The following is a 13901-nucleotide window of genomic DNA, read 5'->3' as shown; positions in this document are numbered from 1 at the left end:
TTTAGTATGTGCTTTTTTTTGATAAATTGCTTCCCTGAAGAAAGGATTATGGGTGAATGGCCAAGTAAAAGGAGTTGAAAACTCCTCGGCTAGTATAATCACTGAAGACTTTTCAATACTGAATGTCTTCTAACTCTCTCTTTTTTCTTTTTGTTCTTATCTCAACAAGACCTGAACTATCTAGATCATGAGATGTCACTCCTTATCTTTCCAAGAATCTTTCCTGTTTCACGATATTGTTTTTGTACCTAAAAAAGGTAAAGATGAATATGAGATCACATTTTAATTTTATAAAATGAAAATGTTAACATTTCCAAATGGCAGTAGTCACTTTATAGTCTTCTGAATCTTCAATTACTTACGTAAATGAAGACTATATATCTTGATTTTAAATATTCAAAATTGAACACTTACGTATACCTGTGTAATATGTAAATAATGGTAATATTCTTATTCTTTATCATCTCATTAGTAGTTCATGTTTATGTTACCTATATGCTTCATTTATATTCATACGATTCTTTAGCTTTTCTGCCTGTGAGTTACAAGTTATTTACACAATATCCAAGGATAGGAAAAAATACTACCCCATTGTATCTCTGACTTAAAAACAGTTGCATTTGGGAGTTTTCTGTACAAAGTTGATTTGTGATTTAATTTTTAGTTTCACTGAGTTTTTTGTTTTTAGTCGCAATTGTATTGCCAACATTTCAGAAAAGTTTATAAGCTGTGACTTTTAGCAACAGAATTTGCTTTTTTCTGCCACTCTTACATCTTTTCACTTTAACCATACTTTCATTGGAGTAGCCTAAAACATTTTTTATGGGAAAAAAATCCTCAAACAATGCCTGCTGCAAAATGAATAAAATTTGCATTCTTCATTCAGCTTTGGCCAAAGGCCTTCCACAGCTGATTACCAATTACTTACTGTGTGTCACAGACTTTGTAGTCCCTGGGCAAGGATGCTTACTATCGTGGATACTGTAGATAGAGTGTACAATAGGAAGAGGAAGTATAAGAAGTATAGGGACTTCCTATACTTTCCCACAGGTGTTGATTGCAAGGACACTTCTGGATAACTAACTGTGTGCAAATCTGTTTCAGAACTTGTTTCCTAGGAAACACAACCTCAGACTATGGCTTCATGGGAGGAGGGAGGAGTGATGGCAGTTTAGTCATAGAGGTTGACATAAACCACTAAATCAAGTACATTGTGTTCAGTGTCATAGGGGAAGCATAATACAATCCTATGAGAGTGGAAGAAGTTACTTATTTTGCTTGGAATACAACAGAAAAAGATTTAGGAAAGATTTTTCAGAAGAGGTGACATTTGGGTTTCACTTTGAAGGATGAGTAGGCATTCTCTAAGCAAAGTAGGGTATAAGATAGTCTTGGGCTTGTAAAAGAATGTTGCTTATTAAAGATGTGGCAGAAAGCTCAGTGTGGCAGCTGGGAGGAGGAGTCCATGGGACAGCGATGGAGCTGGATCCAGAGTCCAGTCACAAAGCACACTACTGATACTGAAGGTTCGTAAACTGGAACGTGCTCTTTCCTCTTAAATCCCCAGCTATCAATCCTGGCAACCCTACTAGACAAAAAAAAAAAAAAAAAGTGATTTGAATAGGCATATTTAGAGACCTCCCTCTTTCACTTATTTGCTTACTTTCTTTTTTTTCAAAACTGTTTTGTCAACCATTTCATGTTAACTTAGTTGAGATGAACACAATATTTGCATGTCTGGCTTTAAAATAATCATCTAAACACGAAAATATCCCTCTATGGTGCTTACAATTTTACCATTAGCAATTTCTAGAATTATCAGTGGAGGTGCATAGTAAAGGTAATATAGTCCGGGCTTCTAGCAAATGAATGCCCCTTTCAAACCTCTGATAAGGGGTTATCCAGTTGTTTTTGTATATTTCTGGTGATGTAAACATGTACCTTTTTCTATTGTCGTTAATACTGATTTATTACAGATTAATAAAATTATAGTTTGAATTAATCATTTTTCAAATGAGAAAACTGAGATCGAAGGAAGAAATTATTTACCCAATGTCATACAGTAGATTTTGACAAAGTCAGAAAGATAATTCACATTCTTCACCTAGCAGCTTTCCTTTTTCATGGCCACGTGATGAATTTCTTAGCTTCCTCTCTGAATTATTAGGAGTCAGGTAACTGGAGTACCAGTCCCACCTCTGCATCTCATGCTCTCCACAACTCAGGTCCAGCAGATCCATTCTCAAAGTCTATCTGTGCACCTGTGGAAAGAGAGCCTAGACTAAGGGAACTCCCAGACCCTTCCTCCCTGACACTGAGTTTTTCCTTTCTCAAAGGCCGCTAGTGGACCCCACTGGAGACTGAAAGGGGGAAGATTGCAGTAAAAGGCGCAGACTGGTGAAGGATAACATGTCCTTCTACATCATTCACTAGCGTAGGATGCCAGTCAACTGCATTCTTGGAACTTTTATTTTCCGATTTGAGGGCATTTTGCAATAGGCTGATTTTAATCACATTTTATACTTTGTTTCCTTTGTTGCAGAAGTGTTTGTATTACCTGTTCTTTGAATGCAGCATCTGTAGATCACAAGGCCTTTCCATAGGAACTAAGCCTGTTCTATTGCTGCTAGTTTTGAGTAAATGAGCTGAATCTTGCAGCCAAGCCTCAATGCAAACAAAAACATTTTCTGGTCAAACATTTCCTGGTTATTCCACTCCATTACAGGGCTGACTTAAAAAAAAAAAAAAAAGGTAAAAACCCACAGAGGAGCAAAACATAAGTCCTAGGAAGACAATTTCCAGCCACATTAGCTCAGACTGTCAGGGTAGAAAAGAAACAGGCCCTCATTCTTCAAACCATCATCATCTCCAGACTCTTACCCTGTGCTCTTCTGCTATTTTAACTTCACCACTTCAAAATGGGAAAAACAAATAGGTTAATAGTTTCCATGCGTTCGGACTGTGACCAGAGGCATAGGAAGCAATTTCAGAACCTCAGGCAACCACAGCTTTGAGGGAAGGATGATGATGGATTTACCAATTCATCTTGGGATGGATTCCAGAGTTAAGGGAGTCAGGCCAGCACTGTGCTGCCAGAGTGGGATATAAACAATATTCCTTCGTTCATTCTTTTTGCACACATTCATCTCAGGCTTATTTCTATTTCAGACAGTATGCTGGGTGCATTATAGGACAGAGAAATACGTTCTTCAGACGTAGTCTCTGCCCTTAATGAAATTAAAGTCTGGTAGAGGAAATAGACATATGCATAAATAATTTAAATAAAGTGCACACTTAAAGTATTGTAAGCAAAGCAAATAAAGTGCTCAGGAATGGGAGAGAAAGAAGCAATTCATTCCAAGTGGGACCATTGAGGAAGGCTTCCCTGGGGAATGGCCTTCTAGCCTGTACCTTGAAAGGTCAAAATGGCAAATTGCGATACATCTAGGCATTAGCCAAGGCACAGGAGTATGGGAGTTTCACATAGGTTTGAACAAGAGTGAGTAGTCTGGGATGTTATGAGAAGCTGAGCCTAGAAAGGAGGGTTGGATACCATGTAAAGAATGAGCTCTTTTGACATTGTGGAGCCATTAAGATTTTGTTATCCAGAAAGGTACTTGTACTTGGCCGGGCGCGGTGGCTCAAGCCTGTAATCCCAGCACTTTGGGAGGCCGAGGCGGGCGGATCACAAGGTCAGGAGATCGAGACCACAGTGAAACCCCGTCTCTACTAAAAATACAAAAAATTAGCCGGGCGCGGTGGCGGGCGCCTGTAGTCCCAGCTACTCAGGAGGCTGAGGCAGGAGAATGGCGGGAACCCGGGAGGCGGAGCTTGCAGTGAGCCGAGATCGCGCCACTGCACTCCAGCCTGGGGGACAGCGTGAGACTCCGTCTCAAAAAAAAAAAAAAAAAAAGGTACTTGTACTTGACCACATCTGTGTTTGGAAAGAAAACTGGAAGTCATTGGAGACAGGAGCAAGGGGAGTATTATAAGAATAGAGATGCAAACAAAGAAGCCAAATCAGAGGTCATTGCTATAGGTTAGACATAAGGACACTGGTTACCTACATACAGACACTTCTTGCTTCATAGCCATTTAAATATCCTCATGGTAAAAAAACAGTTACGCTTGAATTTCCACATCCTATTCAGTTCTGCTTCTTTCTAATAAGATCCACATCCCAGGTTTATTCCTGATTGTAAACTCAATGAGTTAGTCCAGATATCTCAGTTGGAATATAGTATTTTACATGTGAAACGTGGTTGTTTGGTAAGAGCATGGGATTAAAGGGGGGGATGGAAAGTTAACAGCCGATCTTTCTGTGACCTTACTCACTAAGCGGTGTCCCTTTTCAGGGGTGCTGTATATTTTTAAAGCTTAGCATATTTTTAAGGCCAGATAAATGAGTTTCTTAATTCACTTTTTCAAACCAGCTCCCTTGTACATTCAACATTTCTATCAAGAGTTTACGAACTCTGAACTTGGAGATGGTGTGTAACTCAAAGCTTTAAATTATCAGAAGCCTAATTGATTATGCTGAGTTCTGATTTGGGTTCTGCATCTAGCATGCTCTGTCTCAGTTATCTGACAGACTATTCTGTAAAAAGTAGGGGTCTTAGCGATCACACTATGGTCTAAGTGGTCGCACTATGTCTTTGATAATGAATCAAGTTTTAGAAGTAATAGTGAAGCATTCTTCAATTGGAGAACCCGAGTGGTATAGTTCAAAGAAGGTCAACATACTATGTGCATGGGTCAAATCCAGCCCACTGTCTGTTTTTTTGTTTTTGTTTTTGTTTTTGTTTTTTTTGTAAATAAAGTATTACTAGAACACAAGCATGCCCATGTGTTTACATGCTATCTATGACTGCTTTCCAGCTATAATAGCAGAATTCAGTTGTTACAACAAAGCCAGAAATATTTACTATATGGGACTTTAGAGAAAAGTTTGCCATCACCTTTGCTATAGGAAACAAAGAAAGGAACAAGGATAGAAGTCAGAAAACACATGTTCTCAGTTCTGGACTTGCCACCTACTACCTAAATGATACTAGAAAAGCCATCTGACCCATCTAATTGTGTTTCCTTCTCTCTGTAACACACTTCTTTGGCCAGTTTGTTAGTTAATTGGTTGATAACACTTGTTTTATATTTTTAAGGACTGTATTAAAGCTGTAGATGTGATTTGTAAATGGTGATAAATGCCTGCCTTAGAGTAGTGTGATAAGGACCTGAGACAATCTGTTTTGTAAAGAGGCTTATCATGCAGTATGGACCCCCTTCTGTCCCAGTCTAATGTTGTTTCTGTTTCCTTCCCCAGAATACTCTGGAGCAGTGCAATGTGTGTTCCAAGCCCATCATGGAGCGGATTCTCCGAGCCACCGGGAAGGCCTATCATCCTCACTGTTTCACCTGCGTGATGTGCCACCGCAGCCTGGATGGGATCCCATTCACTGTGGATGCTGGCGGGCTCATTCATTGCATTGAGGACTTCCACAAGTAGGCAACCTACTCTCTCGTCGCCACCCTGCCAGTCCTTTTGGTGTCTGTTCTTACTGCCTGGCATCTGGGCATACATTCTTCTCTCTCAGAACTATAGAATTTCAGGATTTAGTGAGGATTTCAAAAGAGCTTATTGATCCCCTCATCCAATGCAGGAATCAATATCAGACAATCCATGCAGTCATCCAGCCTGGTCTCTGTGTCAGGGCTTCCCCAGAGCTTGTCCATTGCATCTCTGGGTAACTGTAATGATGAAAAAGCTGGCTCAGCTATAGTGTGTATGTATTAGAAAGAAACAGGATCCTGGCCTAAATATGAACAAAATGTGTGACATTTGGCAATTGCTCAACTTATTTGAGCTCTTCAATTTGGTCATTAGACCAAACCCTCTCTAAAGCTCTCTCAGCTGTGACAACCCAGAGTTTTCTCAAGAGCTAATCTCTACATTCCTGCCACTCTACTGATAGGAAGTTATGGTGGACAGACACAGAGAACCATTCAGTTCTTTTACTAATGCAAGCCTCTCGCATATTCAGAGGCAGTTTCATGCCGTTGTCAATATATTCACGCCATTCCCCAGCCTTTTCTTCCACCCAAGTCTTCTCTTTCTCAAGTTATTTTTTAATAGAATTAATGAATGCAAATTGTGTGCTCTTTTGACGAGGATTAAAAAATGATGCCTCAAGATCAAGGCCAGTTACTCATGAGCCCAAAATAATCTGTTCCCCACTACTTCCTTTCTCTCATTTGTAGGTCCTTCTTTCCTGTATTACGGCTGGGGTCTTTATGAAAATTGAGAAGTTTATACAGTTTTGTATTTTGCTTATTTTTATTTGGCCAGTTTGTTAATTAGTTGATAACATTTGTCATATATATATATATATATTTATATTATATATTTTTTATATAAAACATTTATTTTATATATATATATATATATATATATATATATATATATTTTTTTTTTTTTTTTTAAAGACAAGGTCTCACTCTGTTGCCCAGGCTGGAGTGCAGTGGTGCAATCTCGGCTCACTGCAATTCTCCTACCTCAGCCTCCCAAGGTACTGAGACCACAGGCATGCACCACCATGCCCGGGTAATCTTTGTATTTTTAGTAGAGAGGGGGTTTCACCGTGTTGGCCAGGCTGGTCTCAATTCCTGTCCTCAAGTGATCCACCTGCCTCAGCCTCCCAAAAAGCTGGGATTATAGGCATGGGCTACTGTGCCCAGCAAACATTTCTTTTATATTTTTATGGACGGTATTAAACCTATAGATATGATCTGTAAATGGTGGACTCAGGTTTCTGTATGTGTTTGCTGGGCAGTGGCTTTGAAGACAGCCTTTGAGGCTATCAAAGAGATGAAGCTTGTATTGCTCACCAGGTTGGGTATCCATTCTATGGCCTCCAAGTGTGAAGTCTTCTGAGTTAATTGTCACCACTGTGTTGATTGTCAACAACCAGGAAGCACTTACCACAAGCAGTTTGGAGACCTGAGACTCATATTTTAAAAATGAATGTCCTAACCACTTTCCAAGTAGCAAAGAAAGTGAAAACCTCACCAAAAGACGTGAGGATGAATGAATTAAAAAACCCCAGAGGCAGAAGTTTGCAACCTGAATTAGACAAGGAAGGACTCACTTTTAAAGGGCAGTCGCAGCATAAATTGTACTTCACGTTATTGATATTTTTAGCTTGTAATTACACATTAAAAAATCCCTGCATCTATTTAAGGGAAGTGAAAAGATCTCAATGGGGAGTATGTTGTGTCACTGTTTCTCTCCTTTCTTAGACTTACCCTAATCCAAGAAAGACCGATACTTATAATCAGAGCACACATGTTTCTGTGGCTAGAAAAGACTGATCTATTACACCCCTCAATTAAAGCAGGAAATCAATTTTGACAAATGTAAGTTTATATCTGTGCCATTTATCTTTCATGTCTAGGGGGTAGGGAGCATAATTAGGGACTGGTGACTGGTGACATAAGTGTGTGGGTCTGAAAGCTCCCAAAAAGGCAGACTTGAGCAACTACAAGGGGGGTAAAAAATGAAAACCCCCGGCTAACCTTTCCCACTAGTTCAATGCACGTTAAAACATAAATTAAAAAATAATAATAATGTTGTCTTTGTGATTGGCAGGTATGTAGAGACAGAAGTGTTTTGATCCTTTCCCCATTTCCTAAAGGAAAATCAGAAACTGTTTTACGGAACTCTTATTTATGAGCCTTAAAATTACTAGAATACAAAGCAGCTGAAAGTCCAGCATAGGCTCATCAGTGAAAGACCCGGGAGAGGGCAGACAAAGGGATATTCCTCCTCCAGACAGTTTTTGGGGCCTTGTTTGTGGTCCTTTTGCGTGGGTCTCCTTCTGTGGACCTTTAGAAAATGCATGTTAATTCAGCTCAGCTCACATTTATAAAGAACCCTCTGGGTACCAACTGCTGCATTAAATGCTGAAGGAGAGAGATACAAGGAGAGAACTTGAGCAGATATATATAGAGAAGTCGCTGTCAGCAAGGAGCTTGCCAGGAGGAGGGCAGAGAAAGTGTGCACACGGGGAGAAAGGGCTGAACTCCATGAGGCAGGCACAGGTAAGGACTGGCGCTGTCAAAGTCAGATCACCTGGCTCTGCGGTCACACCAGGCTTGGTGGAAGGAGAATATCAAGAGTGTTTTAAATGGGAAACGAGATTTCTAGCAGAGGGAACAACTCAGGCAAAAAGCAGAGGCACAGAGTTAGGAAACGGTTCTCGGTGTTCGGGGAGATTTGCTTTGCTGTAACTGGAGCAACCTCAGAATGGAGATTACCTTGAAATACAGGAGACCCATAAGAAGGGATTTGCCTCACCTGCTTAGTCTGCCTTTTATTTATTTATTATTTATTTATTGTTTATTTTCTTTCTTTCTTTTGAGATGGAGTCTTGCTCTTGTCGCCCAGGCTGGAATGCAGTGGCGCAATCTCATCTCACTGCAACCTCCGCCTCCCCTGTTCAAGCAATTCTCCTGCCTCAGTCTCCCAAGTAGCACAGGCACCCGCCACCACGCCTGGCTAATGTTTGTATTTTCAGTAGAAATGAGCTTTCACTATGTTGGCCAGGCTGGTGTTGAACTCTTGACCTCAGGTGAGCCACCCGCCTCGGCCTCCCAAAGCACTGGGATTACAGGCGTGAGCCACCGCGCCCAGCCTTAGTCTGTGTTTTAAACCAGTGCTTCCCAAACTTTAATGTGCCTGTAATCCACAGAGGGATCTTGTGAAACTTTGGATTTTAAATCAGGTCTGGAGCGGGGCCTAAGATTCTGGATTTCTGTCAAGCTCCCAGGTGCGCATGGCCTGCACTTTGTGTAGCAAGGTTCTGGAATACCGTTTTTGAGACCTTGTTAATGGGCCATCCTCTACATAATCACCTTTGGTCAATGTTGGCTCATGTTCTCCAGCCTATTGGACATGCAATCTTTCACAGATGTCATTTCAGATGACCGCTGCAACCACTGCAGACTCTGTCTTCTAGAAGACCATCTCCGCCCCCCCCAACACACACATACACATTTTCTCATTTCACCTAAATGGTTATCTTCAAAGGCCCAACTCAATTACCATTTCCTGGAAGAAAACTCGGATCTCCGCCCCTCCCTTTTTTCATGTTTGGATTTATATCTTAATCTCTGTGTTTTATAGAGTTTTATAAGTCTTTTGTAGATAGCACTTACCATAGTCTGACTGCTATGGAAATATACGTGTGTGTGTATATACATATGTGTGTTTGTGTATACAGATATATAACTTTACAGTAACCATCTTGTATCATTTTTGCAATAGGGATTTGTATATATAAGTTAATAGAAATACTGCAGAAATATATAGAACTCCTTCTCAGGTCTGTACTGGAAGTCCTTGCTTATTCTTGTAATCCCAGGGAGAAAATCCAGAAAAGCAGATTTCTTTAACTGCCTGTGTGTATGGAGGCTTTAGTCCCCTATCTGTGCTTTCTTACCAAGATTATTACTTACCTCATTCATTTAGGTATTTAATCAGCATCCATTTGTTGATTGCCAGAAATGTGCCGGAATACAAGGTGACCAAGATCATCCCTCTCTGAGCCTTGGCTCTGTTGGCTGTAAAGTAGAAATGATAAAAATACTTCCTCATAATGTTGCTGTCAGTAGAAAACGATGTCAAGTGTGTGAAGCGCTTAACAGGGCTTGGTATATAATAAGCACTCAATAAATGGTAACTTTAATCATCAAAAGTGTTTTCATCGAATGTATTTTTATGATTATTGTCCACTCAGTGAGCTAAGCCTTGAAATAGACCACCTGGGATTGTGAACCCTCCTCCAATTGCTACTGGAGGAACGCTGTGAGAGGCACTATGAGAACCACCTCCTGCCTCTTTGCTTTGGTTTTTCTCATCATGGAAATGAGGCCAATTGGTAGGAAAGAATCATGACTCAGCAAGAATACAGTTTATGTCTTCCCAAAGAGGAAGAACCTTGAGATTGAACATATAGCCCAACTAATATCATTTTTACAGAGAAATATGACAGATTCATTTCATTAGATATAGCCCAACTTTCTTTTTTCTGTACCAGTCACAGTGATAGTTTCTGGAGACTCCGAGACAGAGCAAAGTTCTATCTTGTGGAAGCTTAGAGTTTAGTGCCCCATAAATATATCCAAACAATTACTACCAAAATGGATAAATTCAGTGACTGAATTTTTGTCTTAGAGGAGTAGATAATTCTATTTGGGGAAATTGGAGAAGGCTTATGGATACACTGATAAGGAAAACATACTTCTGCCCTCACAGAGTTTGGGGAAAGGAAATTTTGCAGTTGATCCCAGAAGCCTACTTATTTCACCACTGATGACCCAGATTTAAAAATAATCTGGTAGTCCAAAGCAATTTTTCGCCACTGAATATAAACTTCTTATATAAAATACCAATTATAACAACTCTGATTACTGCTGTAGTGGTACCATGATCCTTTTAACTTTTCTTTCACAGCAATCAATTGATCTGCTGCTTAATTCATATTTATTTAGATTGCAGCCATACAGATGCTTTTTGGGTGCTGCCAGGAAAATTAATATGTACATATAGAGTATAATGGATGTAGAAATGCTGTGACAACCATAACGTGCTCTGCAAAGTATTAGATTACTATCATTATTTCTTTTTAAGTCTCACTACAAATAGATAAATTTTTAACATCATTTATCTTAAAACAAGTACCATGAAAAAAACTGAGTCACATAGTCTGATTTTCTTTTTTAAAATCTCTTCAATTCTTATCCATGTCCATTTCAAATCATGTGTCATTTCATACCTTCATAAATACCACTTCCAATTTCCAGAAGATACAGATAGATACATGGTCTATATTTTCAGCCAATTAATCTGTCATAGAAAAAAAAAATGTTAGGTACCATTGATCATATTAAGAAATACTAAGAAATTAATAAATATTAAAATTATTTACCAGCAGCCTCAAAAACATACACATATGCATATGTATACGTATATGTATGTGTATGTGTGTCAGTATACACTCACCCTTTAATAGTGCTAAAATCCTTTAAAGAATAAAGAATTTGATAGCTCTTTAACTTTTAATTTTTAAGCAAAAGTTTAACACAATAAAAAATGTGGGAAATGCAGACTTGGCCATTTTCAGTTTTGTGTAATGTATATTTAAACTCACTAACTTCTGCCCTTTTGAAAAGTTATGTATTTGAGTCTTCTTGTGTCAGTTCCTAGAAGTCAAGACAAATTTACAAGAAAGAAGCTCTAAAAGGTGGGAACAAGGCAAAGATACCAGCCTCAGAATATTTTTCTGGGACCTGAGGAGTGCATACAGAAGTCTAGAAGCAAAAGTCAGAAACAAACAGGGGTTGGACAGGACTTTGTTCTCTCCTCCAGTTAGCCCAGCCCAAGCACAGTGTTTGCATTCAGAACCTATCTAAAGGTGAATTTCATACCACACACCATGCAGGAAAGAGCTGCTAGATGCTCTTCATGCCCAAGCGATTCACACGCTCACTCTCTCACCTTGTCAAATATCACAGTATTTGCCACCTATTGATGGAAGAACCTCCACAGTCTCTCAGTCTAACTCCGTCACCTTACAGATGAGGAAGCAGATATCCTGACTCAGGTTCCACCTTTTCCTTTTACCTCTGTGTCCCACCTGAGTGTCAATGTGCAGTATCTAACCAGAACCCTCTCTCCATTTTCAGGAAATTTGCCCCGCGATGTTCTGTGTGCAAGGAGCCTATTATGCCAGCCCCGGGCCAGGAGGAGACTGTCCGTATTGTGGCTTTGGATCGAGATTTCCATGTTCACTGCTACCGATGCGAGGTCTGGTTGACACCCCTGCCCTGCCAGTCTGTGGCAGGCATTGAAAGGCTCATTCAAGCTCGGTTATATAGATGTAGCAATTACTAAATCTCAGAATGGCCTTAGTGCCTTTACTCCTAGGACTTGGATTTTAGATCTGACACTAGTAGTCCAAGCACGTGCTGTTGAATAAGTCACTTTACCTGGCTCAGTCTGCTTCCTCACCGGAAGAAAGGGCTCAGGTCCTTAACTCCTCCGAATAAGGTGTGAGAGTGAAATACAAAATTGTATATTAAAGGACGTTGTAAATTGCGAAATATTAAATTGGTGAGAAATGGTGTTATTGAATCTTTCACTTTGGCTCTGAGGCTTTGGTTAGAACTTCTTGGTCAGAGTCACGGAGATTTATTTCTTTGTTAGCATGCACTACTAATTGCTCAGTTTCCTGAACGCCTCTAGAGCTGCAGTACATCTTCATGTTCTTTTTCGTAAAGCAAAACTTCCCGAAGAGTAGAACCATTGCCGCTGTTGTGATCTGGATGCCCTGTTAACTTAAATTTCATTCTATGCCAAATGAAGACATGAGCTCCATTGACCTCCTTGCCACCATGGTAGAGAGCAGAGGCGAGGTTCATAGCTGTTGTGGCCTTTGAGAGTTTATACTAAAGTTAGCAAACACACACCTCTTGATAAAGTACTATGTATTTATTTTCCAAAGAAACTTCTATTTTCTCCAAAGACAAAGGCCAGTATTTAACTGTTATATAACACTTTTCAAAATGGACCCTAAGAGGAGCTGGCCACGGTAGTATATTCCTTTACAGTTATGCAGTTCTTTGCATTTTTTTTTTTTTTTGATCCATTGTCTTCTTTGATCTTCTCAACAGCTCGGTAAGGTAGAAAAATCAGAAGCTATTTTCAGAGTGGCAGTCAGCCTGTGTGCATTGAGGCAGACTGTGGCAAACCTATGGGTGGTGCTCAGGAGGCCTGTCCCCCAGACTAGCAGTCTTTGCTCTATACAATGCTGTCTCCTTTAGAAAGTACAGCAAACCACTGCTCCCCACAAACTTTAGGATTTTATTTTCTTACTACAATTGAAGTAAACACACAGAACCCACTGGTGGCCCTTCTGCTTGGCAGAAATCAGTCTACCTTTGCTGGAGCCCAGAAATGGCCAAAACATTCCATTCCTGTACCTGTGCATGCATTTTGAGAGATCCTTAAACTAATGGTAAAGGGTAAAAATGAATCAGTGGTTAGGGACATTCTTATTTTCTCTTGTTATTTGAGTAGGGGCAGCAAACTTCTACATGGGAGCCAAGATGGGTGGACTCTTCTCTTCTTACACCTGTATTTCATATGAAGTGACCCTAGGAGGATTATATTTATGGCCATTTATATTTATGTCCCCAATCTCTAATTCAATTACATTCAAGATATACTATGTTGTATAGTGGGAGAAAGGATGCAGGGGATTAGCAGAATGTAAAGCAGGAAGGATAGTAAGTGGCCACATTATGGAGGCCTTGAATAGAAAGCTCAATCATTTGTTCTCCACATATGTACTTAACATTTTTACTAGCATCGTTTCCATCTGTCTTTACTGTTCTAGGATTGCGGTGGTCTCCTGTCTGAAGGAGATAACCAAGGCTGCTATCCCTTGGATGGGCACATCCTCTGCAAGACCTGCAACTCTGCCCGCATCAGGGTGTTGACCGCCAAGGCGAGCACTGACCTTTAGATTGAGTCACCTGTTCAGCTGGCACTGAGAAGAACGAACACAAGAAAAAGATAAGAAATACGAGAGGAAAGGCCATCAAACTACAGGATAGTCTCTGTTCTTCATCTGCTATTAACCTTTCCTTAGAAACACATAAATTATGAGATTTTTTTAAAAGTTGTTACCAAATACACATTTCACATTGAATCATGTAGGATCTTGACGGGCCTTTGTTCCCAAGGACTTCCACATTTTTGCACAGATTATGCTCCATCCCATTCACTTCTGCATTCCTGTAACTTTTAATCCCTATGTTTGTCTCACTTTTCATCTGGTTGAATG

The 13901-nt window shown here is 39.9% G+C and overlaps 1 protein-coding gene across 23 annotated transcripts in view; it reads left to right on the top strand.

Moving 5' to 3' along the window:
- LPP (LIM domain containing preferred translocation partner in lipoma) overlaps window positions 1-13629 on the top strand; it is a 724989-nt gene extending 711360 nt beyond the window's left edge. For all 23 annotated transcript variants that reach the window (XM_074030779.1, XM_074030782.1, XM_065539344.2 and 20 more), the window contains 3 exons: window positions 5321-5499; window positions 11740-11860; window positions 13452-13629. In XM_074030779.1, the coding sequence (XP_073886880.1) occupies window positions 5321-5499; window positions 11740-11860; window positions 13452-13580 (429 nt within the window). In that variant the 3' untranslated portion in view covers window positions 13581-13629. The remainder of the gene's footprint in view (window positions 1-5320; window positions 5500-11739; window positions 11861-13451) is intronic.
- The last annotated feature ends 272 nt before the right edge of the window (window positions 13630-13901 follow it).

Source organism: Macaca fascicularis, chromosome 2 (genome assembly GCF_037993035.2).
Source record: "Macaca fascicularis isolate 582-1 chromosome 2, T2T-MFA8v1.1".
NCBI classification, from domain to species: Eukaryota; Metazoa; Chordata; class Mammalia; order Primates; family Cercopithecidae; genus Macaca; species Macaca fascicularis.
This window is presented reverse-complemented; position numbering and strand designations above follow the sequence as displayed.